The sequence below is a fragment of the Homarus americanus genome, unplaced genomic scaffold, assembly GCF_018991925.1.
Source record: "Homarus americanus isolate GMGI-L3 unplaced genomic scaffold, GMGI_Hamer_2.0 scaffold45562, whole genome shotgun sequence".
Classification (NCBI taxonomy): Eukaryota; Metazoa; Arthropoda; class Malacostraca; order Decapoda; family Nephropidae; genus Homarus; species Homarus americanus.
Window position 1 is genome coordinate 975,612 of NW_024744839.1, and position 22,446 is coordinate 998,057.

General features: G+C 46.4%; 1 protein-coding gene across 1 annotated transcript in view; it reads right to left on the reverse strand.

The window, feature by feature from the left end:
• LOC121878142 (protein split ends-like) overlaps nucleotides 1–22,446 on the reverse strand; it is a 94,967-nt gene that overhangs the window by 45,338 nt on the left and 27,183 nt on the right. The window contains 3 exon segments of the mRNA XM_042384157.1: nucleotides 1,610–1,702; nucleotides 5,877–6,056; nucleotides 11,260–11,394. Coding sequence (XP_042240091.1) covers nucleotides 1,610–1,702; nucleotides 5,877–6,056; nucleotides 11,260–11,394 — 408 coding nt within the window.

Below are 22,446 nucleotides of genomic sequence, written 5' to 3' on the forward strand. Positions count from 1 at the left end.
TGTCTAATATCTGCTACCATCAGGAAACTGTTACTGACATCTGATACTCTACCATATTAACTGTGTGAGAAAGAGCCAACATTAATAAAGAAAAGTTGTGCATAATGTACAATTTGAGGTTTACAGAAAGCTGATGCTGTGGGTTAAATGTTAACTATGAGTATAAAGGAAGGATTGATCCTGAAACTGTTTTTTATGACAGTCTGGATTAGGTAACTCGTGTACTGTAGTGCCCAACAAGTCAGTGGGTTCACCCAATGCTAGTTGTACTATTCACATCAAATGAACAGTACACTACAGTACCTCCCTCATTATAATCATAGTCCTCAAAATTAAACATCAAAAGAACCAGTCATTGCTGAGAGTCACAAGTTAATAAACTGTTGTCACATTAATAATGCACTCACAAAGGCCAGAAATACAAGGATAAATTCCTAATTACTCCTTTTCATGGGTGCATAACCTGGGATTATGTGAGCTTTGGAGCTGCTCAATTAACACACACTGGATGGAACGTAACTAGATGTGTGGGTAAAACTTCAATCACTCTCATTGTATGACCAAATCCAGTTTAACTGACTAGTGGATCCATGGAAGGGAGCACATAATAAATCCTCCATTGGTAAGACCAGGGTTTACCCTTTAAGTCTACCTCCAAGATAGATATAATAGAATTCTATATTTGATCAGAATATTATCCCTCCCTCTAACAAAACACCCAATGCCTGGAGTAAAAAGTAACAACATGCTAAGTACTCATCAGAGTCCCCTGGGATTGCCCTTGATCACAGCCAGGCATATTGGCCCCATGAACTAATCTGCCCTTTAAAACTCAAAATAGGTCATTAGCAAACACAAACACCCTTATAGAAATAATAAAACAAACGCAATCAATTACCTTTACATACTGCTAAGACCTGAATGGACCAGCCTTAAAGCTCCTTTAGTGTCAATGTGGCTTCAGTTGACAGATGGAATGAACACTACTAATGTAGCATACTGACTTATTAGCCTTCAACTTTCTGTGGTGACTTATTTCTAATACAATACCTGTACTGCACATATACAGGTACTATATTTTGAGGGTAATGGTTACAATGGGGAGGTACAGATACTGTACTACTATTTCCTGCTTTTAAACAAAATCAGCCAAGATTGACTGAATCCTGGGTATTAATCTACATGAGCTGTCCCATCCAGGAATTAGGTCACAAAATTACTATTACAGTTAAAAAAATGACACATACTTACAGAAAACAGGAGTAAGTAAAGTACTGTACTATGACATGCATATTATGTTTAAACTACCATTAATGACACCAAAGAATGAGAGAATTTTTTGACTACAAACACTTCACTTTAATTTGATCAAGTGAAAATTGTGTCCTTTGTTTCACCCATCATCAAACAGCCAACAATACTGCTTCAAACTCTCCCAAAGCCTGAAAAATTTTAATCTTATCTATGTGTGTGACAAGTTTGGCGTTATGTACCACCTTCATACATTTACACAGAGAGATTGACTGCCTGGCAAAAAAGTAAAGCAGTTCCATAGGGAGAAAAAACATTCTAATGTTAGTTTTGGTTTTGTTTAAAAGTATCACAATACCTTCTCCAAAAATTAGGTCATTAGGGCCTGCAAATGAAGCTCTTTGTTGTTTACTTGGCGGTGTGTTATCATCTTGTGCAAACCAATAAGCATCTGAGGGAGATACAAGTGAAGCATGAGGCCACCAACCACTCAGTGATGATGGCCAGTGTTCCCAGCAGATATAATTATAACCCTCACCATATCAGAGTTAATTTTGTTTTGCAGCATCTAATTATTAACTTACTGCCCCTGTGCATCTGGTGCCAATATTAACTCAGGATTACTTGCTGCTTAATAGTTTAGTGAAAAAGCTTGCAAAATTTAGAACAGATGAGCAGAAGTATATTTGACTATCAAATTAGAATGTGAGGTGGTAAGAGTGTGGCATAAAATGTGGAAAATAGAATTAATCACGTGGGAAAAAACAAAATATAACGTACAGCATAGTCATTAAGTCTGCTGAAAATATTAAAAGATAAAACCATAAAAAAGGAGAGAGAATGCAAAAACAAAATATTAGTCACCATGTTTGTCTGAAAACAGCCTGTTAGAAAAAAAAAATACTAAAAAGGAAATGTTCATAAACTTTTTTTTTTAAGCAGACAACCCAACCCATACTTAACCACTAAAGGTCGATTTTGCTTCAACTAGGATGGGTTTGGTTGTTTTGAGTTCTGCAGTCCTGTTTGTGGCACAGTACCACTATAAATACAACAACAACAAGAAGCAAAATCCTGAATAACAGTAACAAATTTCTATTCGGGTTAACACTATATCCACTGTGACCTGGCTTTGTAGGGCAGTAATGGAAATACTGTACTCAGGAATTAATAATACTAATGCCACATTTTAGTTACTATCATGTATTGTACACTGTACAGTATAGTCTCGATTTATGCGGATTTGGTTTACGCATTTGGTTATTTACGCGGCACCTTGCCAGAATGAAATTTTTTAATTACGCGGTTAATTTCATCATTTATGCGGCGAAAGGTCCAGATGCGCTGTGCCAATTACGATTTACGTGGTCCATTCTCAACCATACGCGGGAAGAGGCGCGGGGAGGGTGCGCAGTATGTCGCTGTTGCGTTATCGCTGACGTCATATGACGTATCGGACTGTGATTGGGTCACGCATCCTTACCTCCCTCCGCCGCTAGCTGTGATTGGTCTAATGTAATATGACGTGCCCAGGCATGGGAAGAAAGAAGCCACTGACCTAGCCCGGCCAGTTTCATTGTTCTCAGCCTCCGCGTATACTGTTCTCTCTTGTGCCCGCTAATCTGTTCAACAATGGCTTCCGCTGGACCACCACCACCTCAGAAAAACCTTGATTTACCTGGACCAAGCCACCTCAAGCCCAAGAAGATATGACGCGCCCTAAGTTACGAAGTAAAGTACAAAAGCATCCAGGACTTAGAAAAGGGAACCCGACAAGTTGATCTCGCACGCCAGCATGGATTTAACGAATCTACGATTCGTACAATCAAGAAGGATGCCGCCAAGATAAAAGAACACACGAGCATCACAAAGTCTGCAGGTGCTTCAATGGTGAAGTATTGTCAGAATAAGGTGCTGTTCAAGACTGAGAATTTAGTGGTGAGCTACGTGATTCATCAGGCAAGACGTAACATGGCGGTCGACACCCGGGCGTGCAGGATTACGCCCGTGAACTGTACGAATCAGTGGCGCGCAAGATGGGAATTGCAGAGCCCAAACCCTTCACTGCTTCCACTGGGTGGCTGCAAGGGTTTAAGAAATGTAACAATATCACCAGCATTAACATTGTTGGTGAAGGAGCCAGTGCTGACCGTGCTGCCGCCATGGATTTTCCTCCATTCTTACGTGACATTATGGAGGAAGGACAGTACACCGACGACCAGGTGTTCAACATGGATGAATCCGGTCTATTTTGGAAAAAATTACCTTCCAAGACGTTCGTTGTCAAGTCTGCCAGCAAGTGTCGGGGCCGGAAGTTGCAGAAGGAGCGCATCACCGTCCTGTTTACCATCAATGCCTCCGGCACCTGTAAGCTCAAGTTGTTGGTGATCCACACAGCCTGCAAGCCACACGCCTACAAGAACATGGACATGAGCAAGTTAAATGTCCACTGGCTAACCTCAAGGAAGGTGTAGATGTTCACTGGTCTGTCCCTCTCCTGGTTTGACGACTTTCGTTCCTGATGTGAAGAAATTCTGCACGCAAAATAATGTGCCATTCAACATTTTGTTGCTGCTTTTTTTTTTTTTTTTTTTTACGGGAATTAGCCCACCCGGGCACAGGTCAAACGACCTACAACGGTGCCTGGGGGGTGAAAAAAAAAAGAACAAAGAAATTGTAAATAGAAAATTTTTTTGAAAACGCACCAGGACACTCGCCCCTACTGTTGGATCGTCACCCCAGTGTAAAAGTGGTCTTCCTTCCTCCCAACACTACGTTGTTAATCCAGCCCATGGACCAGGAGTTGATATGCAACATTAAGGCAGCATACTCTGCAAAGAAGTCTAAGCTCATGAACGACTACACCAACACCAAGGATGAGTTGCGGAACCTTCTGAGCGGCACAGATAGCAAGAGCGAGGACGAGGATCCAGAAGAAGAGTTGGCGGAGCATGAAGTGCGAGTTAAACAGTTTTGGAAAATGTTTAACGTAAAGAAAGCTGTTGATTTCTTGGTGGAGGCATGGGGGCAGCTGTCTGTGGCAACGATTCGTCACACGTGGAGGTATGTGTTGCAAGGTATCCCAGGTGGGAGGCAGAGGCAACCTGTGGCTGGTGAGGCTCAGTCTGTTGCAGTGACAGTGGACCCTGCAAGAGAAGCTGCACAGTGTTGCAGCTGCAGGCTTCTCCGAGACCACCAACGACGACATCATTGAGGTAATCAGGGATCCTGAGGGGACTGCCGACGAGATGTTGGAAGACGATGACGTCAGTGAGGAGGCAGGTGGTGCGGCAGCACGAGAACAGAAGTTAACACATGGCGATGTAAAGGATGCCATCGAGTTTGCCGAGAAACTCAAGCTCATCCTTTCCAAAGACCCTCTCAATCACCGATATGAAGTTTTCAATAACCATCTAGACCAGAGTATGGAGCCATATATCAAGATGTATCACGACCGCATCAACGCTAGCCATCAGCGTAACATCAACTTCTTCGCCCGCAACCCACCACAGCCAGCCCAAGTCAGTGATAGTGACAGTGATGGTGATTTTGAGGGGTTTGTCAGGGAGGCCCTGATATCTGTGGTGGATAGTGAGTGATTCACCTGAGGACCACTAATCTGCCCTCTGCCTCAGAACCAGCCCCCACCCACTTATGCCGACCCATCTCTTCTACTAACGTAAGTGTTAAACCGTGATTTTTCTTTTACCTGGTACAGTATATTGATATTTCTCTTCTATATTATGTGTGTGTGCATACCATCATAAAATTAAGATACTATTTTTACTACAACATACCGGTACGTATTGTGTCGGAAAAAGTGGAGTTTGGAGGTCGGCCCAGTCTCTATTTTAATTAATCCCATATGTTCTGTTATTTCGTTTACGCATTTCTCGGTTTACGCGGACCTCCATGGGTTCAATTGACCGCGTAAATGCAGACTATACTGTATATGGATTTGTGTGTGTGTGTGTGTAAGACATATGTGCTGTACATTACATTTATATCTGTGCGTGCATGTTATATACCCAACACACAAACTAACATACAATATTCTAAAGAGAACTATGCAGTCGCCACCAACAATCTATAAAGTACAGGTAATATACTAAAACAATAACACCAACACTAACTCTACAATAAAAACAATCTTTGGTAAATGTTCAGTTTAGTCCTGCAAGTTTCTTATCTTAGATATTTGGGCCTGGTTTGTACACAGGAGCTTAGAAACATGTTGTTTTTGGAAATCCAACAAGAGGAACATGGAAATATTACGAATGTCGCCTCGTAATTTTCTTACTATATTTTCAAACAATTGGTTTCAAGACCTAAACAATGTTTAATTTTGTCTCGATTCACAAAATTAATAAGTAGCTGAATTAAACTGACCATTTACATATATGTATATCACTAATAAAGTAATAATGGTTAAAATCAATAATTCGTAAAGGAATTCTGCAGCTGAGACAACACGATAGCGCCACGAGAGCCTAGCGTGTCGTGGTGGTGGTTGTGGACAATGTTAGAGCAGCGCAGCAGTAGTTGTTGCGGCATACGGTCGCACGTTTTAGTTAACACATGGTTGAGACAGCTACACCCCTCTCTGTCTATAACTAGTAGGCTACCTGTAGTGTCCACACTACATGACCACCGGCTGCGGCCCGGGGGTAGGGGCGGCAGGCCCTGGAAACCTGTGTTATTTGCTGCTGCTGTTGTTGTTCCTGATGAGGCTTCAGGGCCGCTCATACTCGCCCCATCCTCGCCTATGTCGATGTCGCTCGTGACCACCGTGAACGATACCTGCCCTACACTCACAGCATATATAGAAATTGGCTGATTTAAAGGCTTAAAAATGAATATGCATTATACTACACCTCTACTATGCCCATACCCACTCCACATCCAGCCACCATACATAACACTTATTTACATCAAAAAATTTCATCTCATCTCAGCCATGACATCATGTCCTCACCTATCGTCACAAGCATATTTCGACTATAATTTACAAAGTTCATGTAACTGCACTCACAGTATGCATGCACAAATTCATTTGTATAGAAACACAGCCACACAAGGGCAGGCCACCCAATTCTTACACACCACACGTACACTACCATTATCCTCCACATAACATAACATGTCCACTTATCACTAACTACCAAACTAAATCCACCTGCCACCATATCCACCGCCACCACCATTCCCTCAAACTGCCACAGCAATATTATCTCAAAATTGAGAAACTGACTCATCACAGAAATACCCCAAATCAATCACAAATTCAAATAATTTTCAAGGTTCAACCTAGTACAGCAACGCCTCATACTTAAAGAAAACAGAAGAAATAAGTAATATACGAAGTATTAAACATGTTTAAAAGAACTAACAATAAATTATGAAGACGCAGGGAAATGTGTCGGAAGTGTAAATGCAGAGAAGATTATGATGGGTAGAGGTAGACCGCCTAAGAAATGGATCAAATTGGTAACAGTATCTGGGGTTCAGGAGAATAACATGCTAGAGATAGGACCATATGGCATGCACAATGGAGATAAAATGTGTAACAATACCCACACCTGTGCACCAGCTAATTTAACCTGAAATGGTCAGCACGCTACATTGAAATGCTAAAATTACTTCCCTTCACACATGTGACCCGTAAGGAAACATTAACCACAGTATTAATTATTTAGTGGTCGTTTAGTGCCGGAGCTGTAGTAGCAATAAAAGGAGGGTCCATTACAGCGTTACTGGACAGTCTATGAACATATACAAAGTATATTTTTTTATAATGGGATTCTTTTGTGAACTCCTTACAAGTCTACCGATTCCAACGAGCCTTCGTCCAGGAGGTTGTGGCGACTCAGTTCAGACTACATCAGGCTGCATGTGACTAGGATGTTTACACGTTCCACTGCCTTTACAAACATTAAAAAAAAAAAAATCTTCGGAGTAGAAGTACATTGATAAAAACAAAATAATAAAATCACTAACCCACTGTATCATTGTGGAAACTGTAGTCGCAAAATAAAACAATTCACTCATACAACGCACAGGAACAAGACAGACCTCTCCGGTGCTGCAGAGAGAAAAGAATACGGAGCCAAAATCAAATGCAGACGGTAAAGGCCTTACTCTTTCAGTCCAGGTGACACATAAACAGATTTTCTCTAAAGTATTACAGCAGTTATCAAGAGCGGAGTGAAATCTGGGAGCGAACCGAGTAAATATCTGCAGCGGCCGGAACGAAACCCTACTGCTTGTCTGAAGGGTCAAGTAGGCACGTACTAACTTTAAGTGTACGACGTACACAAGTGATTGTCAAGTGAGAATGTGGTGGGCACGTAGGAATGTAGTGAGCATTGCAACACCAAAATAAATAAAACCACAAGACAACGAACAACTCATCCCGGCCTTGAGTGACGCACACCAGCTGGCCCCTGCACACACTCACCAAACTGACCCAAACAACGCTAACTCCACGAGTACCACTCCAGCCACCACCTTATCCATCTTCTAAATTACTGCAGCTCTAAAGTTATGAAACACGACACGCACAGGACGCTAGGGTGAGTAAGGATACACATGACATATAATGGCTAGATTAAGAACAGTAAGGACAGAGGATACTGGGGTGGGTACATTTGGGACTTGGATGAGAAGTAGGATACCTGGAGAATGAGGGCGAAGACATGCAGGGCTGGGATGTGGAAGGCATATACAGAAGGATAACAGCCACTAGGGAGAGAAAGAAAAAGAAAAGGGGCGAAAGACTAACTCAGTAAACCCTGGGACCGAGCGAGATCTGGCACGCTGCTGGGGATACTGGCGGCCCTCCCTCAGGGTCATAACACAGCCTCTCTCTCTCTCTCTCTTGACCTATTATACACCAACACACGACCGTAAAATGTCATGGAATTTATTTTGTCGGCTGTTACATAGTTCATAAATTTTTCATTAACCAGCTGATGTTTACCCAGCAAACAATCATAATGCAAATTCTACTTAGGTAAGCGTCAGTACCGACTAAAAATGGCTATGGGTAGCGAGATGATAAATGTGTAATCATGGCTGCGTCCCATCACATTACCTCCAAGTCTGAGATAAGTATACTGCAACTTTATCACGGATTAATGTTCTCGCAAAGTCTTACATCTATCGTGCTCAGCCTTACGACTCCCTGATACCATTTTCAACACTCCTGATTTCCACTTAAGTGTACAAAAAAGACAACTAGTTTCTTTACGGTCCTAGATATGAGCTGTTTTCCATCAGAGACCCACACACAACAAGGACCGCCCTACTGTCTTCCTTCTACATCACGAACACTCGGCATAAAGAACCAAAACCCATGAGGCAAAACAATTCCACCAAACACCCGCTAGATCTGTTCAGTGTGAAATGAGCGGCCCTTTCAGAGGAACCCGACATGAGAACCAAACTCCACTAGGGTATTGACTCCCAAATCATTAAGTTAGATCCGTCCAGCAAGGCAACAACAAACAAAAACTTGGTGGTATGAGTGAGGATGTGGGACAAGTTTCCATGGCAGCCCCTGACACTGCCTCACTAGTGTCAGTATCCGACCCAGATCGATTGAGTTCCCCCCTCCCTCCCCCACTCTCTCTGTCTCCCTCATTCTTTATCTTACTCTTTTTTTCTCCTTCTTTCTGTCCCACTCACTTTCTCGGCCAATCTCTCTTCTTCCGTTTATCTTCCACTCTCTCCAGCCTTCATTCAACATTTATTATTCATTTCTCAAACACCAAATGCAGAAGAGTTTTGTCATCAATCACATGTATACTGTACTTGCACATATACATAATAAAAATCTACATCCCCCTCTCTCAATTCTCTCCTCATTCTTATGTTCCCATCCTGTCTATTCCTTCCTCATCCCATTTTATAACCCAGATGAACTCTTTTAACATCTTAAAATCTACATAAAACAATTCTTTACCGTCACCAGGTTTCAGGGCCCTCAGTTTAAAGCCATCCACTCTCAATAATTATTCCTCTATTGATGTAAAACTCGCTGGGAGATTTCATTCACACACACCACTCACATCAAAAGCCAGGCAGTGACGGAGTAGTATCGACGCGCATGATTTCGAGACTCCGTGGGTTAGACATGTACGATTGAGAAAGATCTGGCGTGTAAAGTGGAAAGATTTGTGCTGAATAAACCTCACAGCTTGACTCTCATATACCTATCTTTATTTCCCTATAAATATGCGAAGTATTAACCGAACGTAATTTAACACCAGTCAGTCTACTTATGTAACCCAAAGCTACTAATATTCCCGACGGAAGAGGAGAGTCATAAGCATACCTCACAGTTAGGAAGGAGCAATCAGTGGACGTATTATGCCTGTACGCGTGATCTTGTTTCCATGGATTGACCTGGTAAACACTATGAACGGAACCTTCCTATAATCTAATGCTTAAACTCCGTCATTTTGTTCGGCCTATTCTAAAAGACTGGCCGATAGTCGCTGGAAACTGAAGGTAATAATAGAAAATAATAATAATTCTAGAGATCCATTATCTTCCTTAAAGTGTGGACAGTATATAGGCTTGACACTCAAAACTGGTGGACGGATGATATATAACTGCATTATATATTATACATTATATATTATCATTAAAAGTCAGCTGGCGACAATATTATGTGGTGCGATGTGGACGACAGGGTCACTTGGCGCTTGACTGATCATTAAGGTGAGCGGGGAGGGCCAGATGGTGGAGGTGGGCGGGGAGAGGGCCGGATGGTGGAGATGGGCAGGGAGAGGGCCGGATGGTGGATCATATATTGGAAGTGGGCCGGGGGGGGCGTGTTGGAGGGGAGGGAGGGTGGACATGTTAAAAGTGGGAGGGAGGGTGGACATGTTAAAAGTGGGCAGGAGGGTGGACATGTTGGGAGTGGGTGAAGGGAAGGGGGAAGCACAACACACTACCTTGAGTACCGGGGAGCAGCCGAGTAATAGATATAAACAAGGCTAAAACATCATCCCCTTAATCACACAAAAGGTCATTACCGACATCATCATACACATTATAGTAAATAAACAAAAAAGTGTAGCGTAACAACAGTCAACAAAAGAGGCATGCTCTCCAAACTGTGCGATTCGGAGATAACTAAGACAAGAGGGAGTGTTTAAGAGGAGCAAGACAAGTACGTCCAGGAGAAGCCGGGATCTTACGCATGAGGGCAAGACAAGACTCGGAAATAATGAGAGAATGGACGAGCAACATAAAGCAAGAGACCCCAGGTTCACTTAGCAACTGTAAAGAAGAAATTTATGAATACAAAAGATGATGGCATGCAGGGGGAGGGGGCATCCTTTCCTCACGGGGCGAGGGAGGCGGCGAGGCATGGATGCTTCACCATCATTACTAACAGCTAATTGCAAACTAAATGCAGGATATATGCATGACATTTGTGGCCATAAACTTCACGTGTGCAATATTGATCTGGCCTCTAGATGAGAGCAGGGCGGGTGGGCGACCACTGTTGACCCTCACTAAGGAGTAAACTTATAGGCTACTGTACAGAGACCATCCCTCCACTGAGTCGCTCGTCCACACCACCTGCCAGTTCTCTACACATCCATTACTCCTGTTTTAACTACTACCATCTGTTACTGTACACACTATTATAAAAGATCTAACGTTGTGTACAAGTATTGTGGAATTCTGCAAACAAATACATAAGATAAGACCCTGGGTTCAGATTCTTCGCCAGTCTCCCGTTAATATTTTATCCATATGGCAGTGAGGGCACAGGTAGTTACGACAATCTCACAGTAATAACGACGCCATATTTGTAACCATCATTGTTACTGCTTAATGGAGTTACAGTCTAATATTACTAATTAGGGGGAAGTAACGCAAGAACCACAAGAGAATCTGATCTCAGGGTAAATGGCGGGCCAGTATAGAGAGGTGTAGACGGTGGAGGGTGGCTTCTTTAACCGGGGGGCGTAGGGGGGGGGCGTTACCTACCCTTCTGGGCTGGGCTCCTTTTGCTGGCGGCTGAGTGGGATTGCTGTTCTTGTTGCTGCTGACTTGAGTGGCCGTTGGCGGAGGGTGCGCTGCCCCCCGACCCACCACTACTCTCTCGACCATCACCACCCCCACCTGCAACAAAGGGAAACACTGTTAGTATCATTCTTATTAACATCATCAGTGTATAATACTACACCCATACCCTCCATGGATGATCCTGAGCCGGGAACAACACCTTATCAAGATCCGCTACACACGAGATACAACGATTACAAAACACGAGAGCTGACGACGACAAAACCCAGGACAACAGAGAACGACTCAGGAGGTACCCCATAACGTGCATGCGGCAATGTTAGCAGAGTAGCAGGTAATTAAACTGATGCGGCCTCCGTGTCACGCTTTCTGCACGGCTGAGATCAATAAGTCACGGCGACCCCCTCCCTGTCTGCCTCCTCCTCCTCTCCCTCCCAGCCAGCCATACCATCACCTTTCACGCCCCACCATTCCTTATATCCCTACTGTAAACGGTGGTGTTGTTGCCTGGAGTCGTGTTACATCAGCAGCACCTCCAGACAGTGGTAATAGCACCACAATTCATCCCCGTCACTCGCCCCACACCTTTCTCCTTCACTGTGCCTCTCAATAACACTGGCGAGTTTGTATACACACAATTATGATGCAAAAGATCAAAGCACATGTCAACACAGCCACGCCAGGATTAACTCTTATTTCCGACTTGAAGTCTTCAATTTCCGGTGTTGTTGTGAGGCGGTCGTTAATCTGGGACAAGCACCCCTCCATGCCCCATCACTCCTGTCTTACCTCCCAACCTCCCTTTTTTCCCCTGAAAGGTTTACGCCTCCCCTGCACTAAACGTAATGGCTTACTGAAAGTTACTACTCTTAAATAACAAAACGTTTAAAACTCCCAGAGAATACTCCCGATAAACTAAATTTTTGTTGTCACAAGTGCCCTTGGAATTTTGGGGGGTAAATAACCTTTCTAGTTAAGGAGTTCGGACTTGACAGGTTCGATGGAGCAGTTCAGCACAAGAAGTTGGTTATGCAGACGGCGGGTGAGACGGTAAGAGACGGGGAGGAGGAGGTGTAGCAGCCTAAGCCTCTATTTGCTGCCACCCAACATCCTTTTAACACCCACAGCTCCTACGGTGGTGAAACGCCAGCCGCCTCCTCCACCACCACTACACACATCTCGCGCCGTTGACTTTCAGGATAACACTGGTACGTAGTTTAGGTAGGGCTCACTGCTGCGGCGGGGATGCTGTGAGGCTGACGTCACGAAAGGGTGGGAGGCGGCGGCTCATGCTTGCAGGAGGCGGTGGTGGCAAGGGAACACACGGCATATTCTGGGGAGCACGTCCGAGCTGGTGACAAGGAAGTTGGACATCTCCAGTCAAGAGACACAAGAGTGACGTGTGCCATTAGTGACTAAAATGGTGAGGAAATACAAGAAAATGATGAAGGTGAAAATAGGACGAGATGTCGGAAGCTGAGCGAGAAGCCTCCACCTCCTTGACCTTTAACCTTCTACACCATCCGGCAGGATCTGTGCACGCCCGGGTCCTAGGCCCTGGTTGGTGGGTTGTGTGACGCTGGTGTCCTTCCACTCTCCCGCCACTGTAATCTTCCTCTCCCTCTCTTTCATCGATACCAAAATCTTCCTCACTCGCTTACACCATACTCTAGCCCAGTAACCCCCACATACATTATTATATATATATATATATATATATATATATATATATATATATATATATATATATACCGTTACTCAAATTCATGTTGAATGCTTCGGTATGTTTAATAAGACTAGATTCTATGATGTTCCTACTATCAATTGAATTACATGGTAATATTGAGGAGGCATTATCCCAGTCAATGCAATGCTTGTACAAGCTGGACAATTTTGTAATTAAAAAGATTTGTGACCAGGTGAGAAGGCCGGGTCACCTGACCATCTGACCTGACCACCAACCGTTGTGTGCTATTTAAAGATTAGTAGGGTCATTACCTAATACCTGACCATTGTGGACCTGGTCTCACCCTCCTCTGTATATATACACCTTGATTTGTATTTCTCTCTCTAGTCTGTACTCACCCCTGAAGATGTGAATTACACGAAAGCGCTTGGGAACTTCGTGTTTTCTTCTTTCCTTGTGGTTATATATATATATATATATATATATATATATATATATATATATATATATATATATATATATGAGAAATTCATTGATTTATGGATTTTAGCCAAGCACTGGAGCTAATGAGGCAATATAAGAGAGGAGGGTGGTGGTGGCATAGTTAGGAGCGAGGGGATCATTTCCATATACTGTACTGTACTGTACTTCGCCTGTTGCGACGTCTGTTCGTATGTGAATACACACTCTTCCATGTAACCCAAGTCTCTAACTACACACACCGGTACTGTACAAACAGTCGTACAGGCGCGACAGCCTGCTGCACGCGCACACACACACGCGCGCGCGCACACACACACACACACACAGTCGAGTGGTTCTTGAATTGCACGATACAGATCCAGCCAGTTGAGGCCTGGATTCATCAGCCAAGTCACAGGTGGCAAACATCCCATGACAACATCATAGTATTGATGTTGTTGGATGCCAAAGGTAATCTGCTGACCGACCACCTGAGACAACTGTGACGTCATCCAGGAACATTGCTGCAGATGACAGGTGTGTTCACGCAGCTCCACGATCACTGCTCCACAAATCCCGTTTCGGACGACTGCGGTTTCCGGTAACAGCACAACCCTCCCTACAGTCCAGATCTGTCCCCAAGCAATTATGTTATTATATTTAGAAACATCAAGTCCCACCTTCAAGGGCGCCGCTTTGAGGATGACAAGACGCTGAAGAAGGCTGATGAGGCGTCGTCTGAGAAGCTGTTGGAAGACTTATACACAGGGTGTTTATAAAGTCCCAATCTATGTCAGTAAAATAAAGGTTTTTATTGATTTTTATTGCAGAACTCCATGAAGATGAACGTGTGCTGGTGGTAACACTGTATATTCAAGGAAAGAAATGCAAAGAAATTAGAGAGAAATTTTAAATAAAATAAGCCGGGTCCTATAGACGAGACAATACGCGAATTGTTGAATTAATTCAAAAGAACGAGATCTGTTAATGATAAACCAAGATCTGGACGTTCACGTGTCTCACAAGATGCTGTAAATGTTATCGTTTTATAATTGAATTTAACAGTTACCCGTTATTTGACTGAGATAGATAGGGACCTTTTAACACAAGACTGGTACAGTATAGTGAGTTTGACGGATAAGTGAAGTAACGGTGGAGACGATACAAAAACATAGTTGTGGGTCAACATTCTCATCACATAACCTTCCCTGAGCTTTGTGACCGCTTCACACACACACACACGTAATAGGGGTCACATTCTCATTACATCACCGGGGGAGAGAGACAGGACAAGTGTTTACTGTACTCCCGCGCTGCCATACTGACTACGCCCGTACAGTACATGAGGGCCGTGGATGTTAAGTGTTGCATCTGGACATATTACTTCCCGGGGTAATCACCTCCACCTTCTCCACTACATAAATTTAACTTAATGTCGCTCTAACCTTTTCAAGTTGAAGTTAACCCCTTCAGCAAGGCATTATGTCGGGGCGGGCGAGGCCACCAATACTAAATCACAGTGCGCGGTCCAGAGGCCCACTCCAGCACCCCACCTTGAGTCAGATGTTCTCACGCTTACACCAGATAAATCTTGCTTTATACCCACAGTTGAGTATATGGGCTTTCAGTGTGAGTCTGTCTGTCTGTCTTTCAATATCTCCTTCACTAACACTACTGTCTCTTCATACTGGAACTTACAGTCATTATCTACTGCATAATATTCTGTATTCTACTGAACCAATTTAGCCATTACAACAAATAATAAACAAATATAAAGTAAACTTACAATACACATAATTTCAACCTATAGAACACACCTGGAATTATCTCTCTCTCAAGGGCAAAATATCTTCTAATACTCTCTAGCTTAATGAGTAAACGACACATAAAGACGGTGAGAGAAAGGTGGTGGTCTTAAAGGCGCGGTGGTTTGTTAATGGCGTCTCGTACTGAGTGTTTTACAGTCAAGATTAAAACTTTTACTTTCTAGGATTTAACTTTAGGTCTCCCCGGCACGCCCCCACACCCACACTCCACGCTCACTTTACGAAAAACAACGCCCACTTAACCCACAGCTACGCCAACTGCATTAAACCACGCCCACTTCACGAAAAACCATGCCTACTTCACCAACAAAACCACGCCCACTTATGAGAAACCACGCCCACTAAACCCACAGCTACGCCAACTACATTAAATCACGCCCACATAACCCACGGTAAAACCACACCCACACACATACTCAGTCTCTCCCGGAAACCCGCATCTAGCCACGCCCTCCTAACCCGAGCCACGCCCTCCTAACCCGAGCCACGCCCACCACATACCTCTCAAAAAACTCATGAAATTACCATTACCTCCAAAATTTACATAACCACGCAAGCGCGCGGGCGCACACACACACCACGACCTTCACATCACTATGCCCATGGTAACACGCACCTCACATTATAGCCACGCCCCCTACATTCACATCCACACCTATTACTCACAACCACGCCCACTACACACTCAGCCACACACTTTACATTCACGCTTATTACCCACAACCACGCTTACTACACACTCAGCCACGCACTTACATTCACATCCACGCCTATTACTTACAACCACGCCCACGAATCATCCACGGCCACGCACACTACAAACTTGCGTCCACTAATCTACTCACAGCCACGCCCACTACTACTCTCACAGCCACGTCCACTACTCCCACAGTCACGCCCACTTCACCCACTTAGGGGACACATCATCAGGTATCACTAAAACTCCCGCCTCATCAGTCGCCATCACAACAACTCTCCGGTTCCCTTCCTTTCACAGGCGTCTGTTCCTGAAGAAGTAACAGCAGGAAGCAGTAATAACAACAGCAGGAGTAACAGCAGCTCCTCCCCTCACCCTCTCTTCTCCCCTCAATCTAACCTCTCTTACACCTTACAGCAGCGACACCCCCGAGAACCAAACTCAGCCAACCACCCACCCTACCAGCAAGCCAGCTAGATAGCTAACCAACCAGCCAACTAGCCAGCCAACCAGTCAGCCAGTTAACTAGCCAGCCAACCAACCAACCAGTCTATCAGACAACCAAATAGCCAGCTAACTAATCACCTTTAATCACGCTGAATGAGGCAGGTACTCCACACCAGCCAGTCCCCTACCGCAGCGACGGCGACAAAGACCTCAAGTGTTTTATGGTGCGACCACGACCTCTCACTTCCCTCACCACCCCGGCCTCTCACTTCCCTCACCACCCCGGCCTCTCACTTCCCTCACCACCCCGGCCTCTCACTTCCCTCACCACCCCGGCCTCTCCTCTCACCACCACACCCCGGCCTCTCACTTCCCTCACCACCCCGGCCTGTCACTTCCCTTACCACCCCCGGCCTCTCCTTCCCTCCTACCCCGACCTCTCACTTCCCTCACCTCCCCGACCTCACTTTCCCACACACCCCCGACCTCTCACTTCCCTCACCCTCCGGCCTCTCATTTTCCCACATACACACCACCCCGGCCTCTCACTTCCCTCATCACCCCGGCCTCTCACTTTCCCATACCACCTCCCCCGACCTCCCCTTCCCTCACCACCCCCGACCTCTCACTTCCCTCACCTCCCCCGACCTCTCACTTCCTCACCACCCCTCACCCTCACCAACCCCCTTTCCCACATACACACCTCCCCGACCTCTCCTTCCCTCACCACCCCGGCCTCTCACTTCCTCACCACCCCGGCCTCCTCCTCCCACCCCCCCGGCCTCTCACTTCCCTCACCACCCCGGCCTCTCACTTCCCTCACCAACCCGGCCTCTCACTTTCCCCACATATACACCTCCCCGACCTCTCACTTCCCTCACAACCACGGCCTCTCACTACCCTCTCGGTACAAGAGTCTAAGGAAATTGAATCATTAATTCCGTAGGTGGAGGGAAGGGGAGTGAGGGAAGCATGGAGAGGGGCTGTGAGGAAGAAGGGTGAGGGAGGCGCAAGGTAGGGACAGATGGCGAGGAAGTATGGGGGGTGGGGGTGGAGCATGGGTAAGGGAGGACTAGGTAAAAAAAAGTGGAGTGGGAGGAGGACTAGGTGAGGGGGACTAAATAGGGGCGAAGTAAGTGAGGGGGAAGAGTGGTGGTGTGAGGGGATGGAGTGGAGGACTGCGCGGGGTAGAGGGAGACAAATAAGAGAGAGGGATGGGACGGGAGTGTAAACAAAGAAACTGGAGATGTTTGTTGATCGTAAAACAAAAAAAACGTCGGCAGTAGAGGAACATCAACCCGGTAATGCAACACCTTGTCAACTACACTAGTCTCTCCTCCTGCTGCTGCTGCTGCCTGGCTCCTGCTGCCTGCCACCTCCTGCGGCCGGCCTCCTCCTCCTGCTGCTGCTGCCTGCCTCCTCCCCTTCCTCCTCCTGCTGCTGCCTGCCACCTCCTGCTGCTGTCTGCCTCCTCCTCCTCCTCCTCCTGCTGCTGCCTGCCTCCTCCTGCTGCCTGCCACCTCCTGCTGCCTGCATCCTCCTGCTGTTGCCTCCACCTCCTCCTCCTGCTGCCTCCTCCTCTTCCTCCTGCTGCTGCTGCTGCCTCCTCCTGCGGCCGGCCTCCTCCTCCTGCTACTGCCTCCTGCTTGACTGACCTATTGCCTGAAGGATCAACATAGCCGGGCGCCACAAGACTCTTTACACTGATCCAAGAAAACAGTGGTGATGGTGTGGTGATGTATGGTAGTGGTAGAGATGTATGGTGATGGTGGTGATGTATGATGGTGGTGATGATGGTAGTGGTAGTATGGTGGCGGTGATGATATGTGGTGATCGTAATGGAAAAGATGGTGATGTACTGTGATGGTGGTGATAATGGTTGTAGAGTGGTGGTGGTGATATATGGTGGAAGTGTGGTGGTGGTGGTGGTGGTGATATATGGTGGAAGTGTGGTGGTGGTGGTGGTGAGGTAAGACAACCACCACACGCTTCACTCACAGCTCACCAACAGATTATCATCATCAATGTGTGAGCAGCCTTGTCGACCTAGTTCCTCAGTGATTTCCTCCTCACAAGTACCCTCACCTCCCTCCTATAGCTTACCCTTCCGTATAGCTCCCTCTCCCTATAGCCTCCCATTCCCTATCGCCCCTCCTTCCCGATCGCCACCCCACCCATAGCCACAGTAATCCCTCTTTATAACTTTCTGGTGCGTATAAATTACTTTTTATAAGTTTCAAAGCATTTTTTAGGTCATTAATGTTTTCGTCAATTGTCCGTCGACCCACAATAACAACACGTCATCCACAGCACCACCTCCATCACAACCACAACACGCCATCCACCACAACACGTCATCCACCACAACGTCATCCACCACAACACGCCATCCACCACAACACGCCATCCACCACAACATGCCATCCACCACAACATGCCATCCACCACAACGTCATCCACAACACGTCGTCCACCACAACACGCCATCCACCACAACACGTCATCCACCACAACGTCATCCACCACAACACGCCATCCCCACAACATGCCATCCACCACAACACGTCATCCACCACAACACGCCATCCACCACAACACGTCATCCACCACAACACGCCATCCACCACAACACGCCATCCACCACAACACGCCATCCACCACAACGCCATCACCACAACACGCCATCCACCACAACACGCCATCCACCACAACACGCCATCCACCACAACACGCCATCCACCAACAACACCACAACACGCCATCCACCACAACACGTCATCCACCACAACTCGTCATCCACAACAATACCATCGCAACCACACCACCTCATCCACCTCATCCACAACAATTCATCCACCACCACAACACGTCATCCACCACCACAACACGTCGTCCACCACAACACGTCATCCACCACAACCACGTCATCACACAACACGTCGTCACCACAGCACGTCATCCAACACAACTCGTCATCCACCACCACACCGTCATCCACCACAACACGTTGTCCACCACAACACGTCATCCACAACAACACGTCGTCCACCACAACAACACGCCATCCACAACAACACGCCATCCACCACAACACGTCATCACCACAACACGTCATCCACCACAACAACACATCATCTACCACAACACATCATCCACCACAACCGTCATCCACCACAGCACGTCATCCACCAACACAACTCGTCATCCACCAACACAACTCGTCATCCACCACCACAACGTCGTCCACCACAACAACACATCATCCACCACAACTCGTCATCCACCACAACAACACGTCGCCCACCACAACGTCATCCAACACAACACGTCATCCACCACAAACGTCATCCACTGACATCCACCACAACTCGTCATCCACAACAACACGTCGTCCACCACAACAACACGCCATCCACCACAACACATCATCCACCACAACTCGTCATCCACCACAACAACACGTTGTCACCACAACACGTCATCCACCACAGTCATCCACCACAACACATCATCCACCACAACACGTCATCCACCACAACTCGTCATCCATCACCACAACTCGTCATTCACACAACACCACAACACGTCATCCACCACAACACATCATCCACACAACTCGTCATCCATCACCACAACTCGTCATTCAAACACAACACGTCATCCACCACAACACGTCATCCACCACAACACGTCATCCACCACAACACGTCATCCACCACAACCCGTCATCCATCACCACAACTCGTCATTCACCACAACGTCATCCACCACAACAACACGTCTTGGTGTATTTCTTTAGGGACGGCAAAAGCTGTATCAGGGGAAGAAACAGTAGAGTGCCAGAGGTAGAGAGTCCGGGTGGCAGCAGGTGCTCTTTAAGGCTGGGAGAGGGATGCCACGCCCCCGTACTGTAGAACACACTGGTTTACTGTACTGAGAGAGAGAGAGAGAGAGAGAGAGAGAGAGAGAGAGAGAGTACTGGACCCGATTTTAATACAGTCACAGGTATCTTAAAAGAAGCAACAAGGACTTCAACCACACCAGGATGAAGTGAAAACCCTCGAGGAGCACCGACACACCTGTGGAGCACCAGCCACCACTCACGGAAACAGGAGGGAGCACTACCAGACAGGAAGGAAGGAGGTAGGGAGGGAGGGTGACTCATATGATGTAGGCGGAGAGAGGGTAGTGTACGAGATGACACACACACACACACACACACACACACACACACACACACACACACACACACACACACACACACACACACACACACACACACACACACACACACACACACACACACACACACACACACACACACACACACACACACACACACACACACACACACACACACACACAAGCCCTTCGACCGCAAACTGCACCACCAATTAGCCAAACTAAACACGACTGTGGGTAATAGTGTTGACAGGAAGGCTACAGTACAGTGTTACGACAGAGACACAAATGGTGCAGCGACCTCTTGTTGTGCAGCAGAAGCGCAGGTACCGTCCACAGGGGGATGGGGGGTTAGCAACAGTGGTCTTGAAGCTGATGGTACAAGCTTACTATATCTGATAGTACCACAGTTCACCACACCTGATGATACCACAGTTCACCACACCTGATGACACCACAACCCACCACACCTACCAGACACCAGAAACGCTCAGCCACACCTGATTCTCCCCGTCTACAAACCTTCAGGCCTACACACCTGTCATACTAGACTAACACACACACACACACACGTCACCCATTCACACAAGTCGACCTGATAATCACGCCGAGGATCATTCTCTCTCACTGGCCGTAAAAATGATCATCAAAGAGAAAATATCCGAGAAAACTTTGTGAATTACCCCAGACGTTAGGGTGTGTGGAGGTTTGTGAATTACCCCAGACGTTAGGGTGTGTGGAGGTCCATTAGCATTCGGGGAGAGGTAGGGGGTGTCTGGGAGAGGTGGGGGGGGTGTCTGGGGAGAGGTAGGGGAGTGAGGGGTGTCTGGGGAGAGGTAGAGGGGTGAGGTAGGGAATATCTGGGGTGGGGGAGGAAGATCTGGGGAGAGGGAGGAGGTGGATCTGGGGTGGGAGTGGAGGCTATCGGGGGGCTGAGGTAGGAATATCTGGGGTGGGGTAGGGATGGGGAGGGTGGCTCAGAAGGTGCTGCCACCAAGAGTTTTCTGGAGGAATTGTTAAGAACAAAAAGGTTTGATAACACTGGTGGTAGAGAGCCCAGGAGGGGTGATGGGGTGGAGAGAGAAGGTGCAGGGGAGAGAGGGGCATGGGGAGAGGGGAAGATGGGGAGGGGGCAGGGTGATGGAGGTTGGTGAATGGGATGGAGGTGGAGAAAATGACAGCCGACGACCAAACATTTTTTTTTTTTGTTCTATCCCATCTCCAGAACCACCATCTCATTTTGTTTGATCCTATATATGATGTTGTTTTTTGTGACCTATATATGATGTTTTATATATGATGAGATATATTTTATGTTTAAACGCTGTTTAAACAGTATATGAGATTTTTCACGGTAGAGTGGGAAAACATAAGGGTGTAAGCAGACAGAATGAGACCCTTACCTCAAAAGTCCTCTTCCTCCCCCTGTACACACACACACACACACACACACACACACACACACACACACACACACACACACACACACACACACACACACACACACACACACACACACAATATCAATAACACATTGACACACACCTCTAAAGCCGACATCTGCTTTATAGAACAACCTCGCTCAATACACGCTAAAAATAGAATTCACGAGAGATGAATTCATTATCAGGAACATGTTGGCGTGTGAGGGGTGGGGCGGGACAGGGTGGGGCGGGACAGGGTGGGGCGGGGCGGGGTGGGGCGGGGAGTATAGTAAGCTGACTCACAATACACTACCCTTAACCTGACCATTAACACTAAACAGTTATATATCATCCACACATCACCGTTTCCTCCTATAGAACACAGCTTCTATAACTTTCTAATATATAAAACTTTCTAAAAGA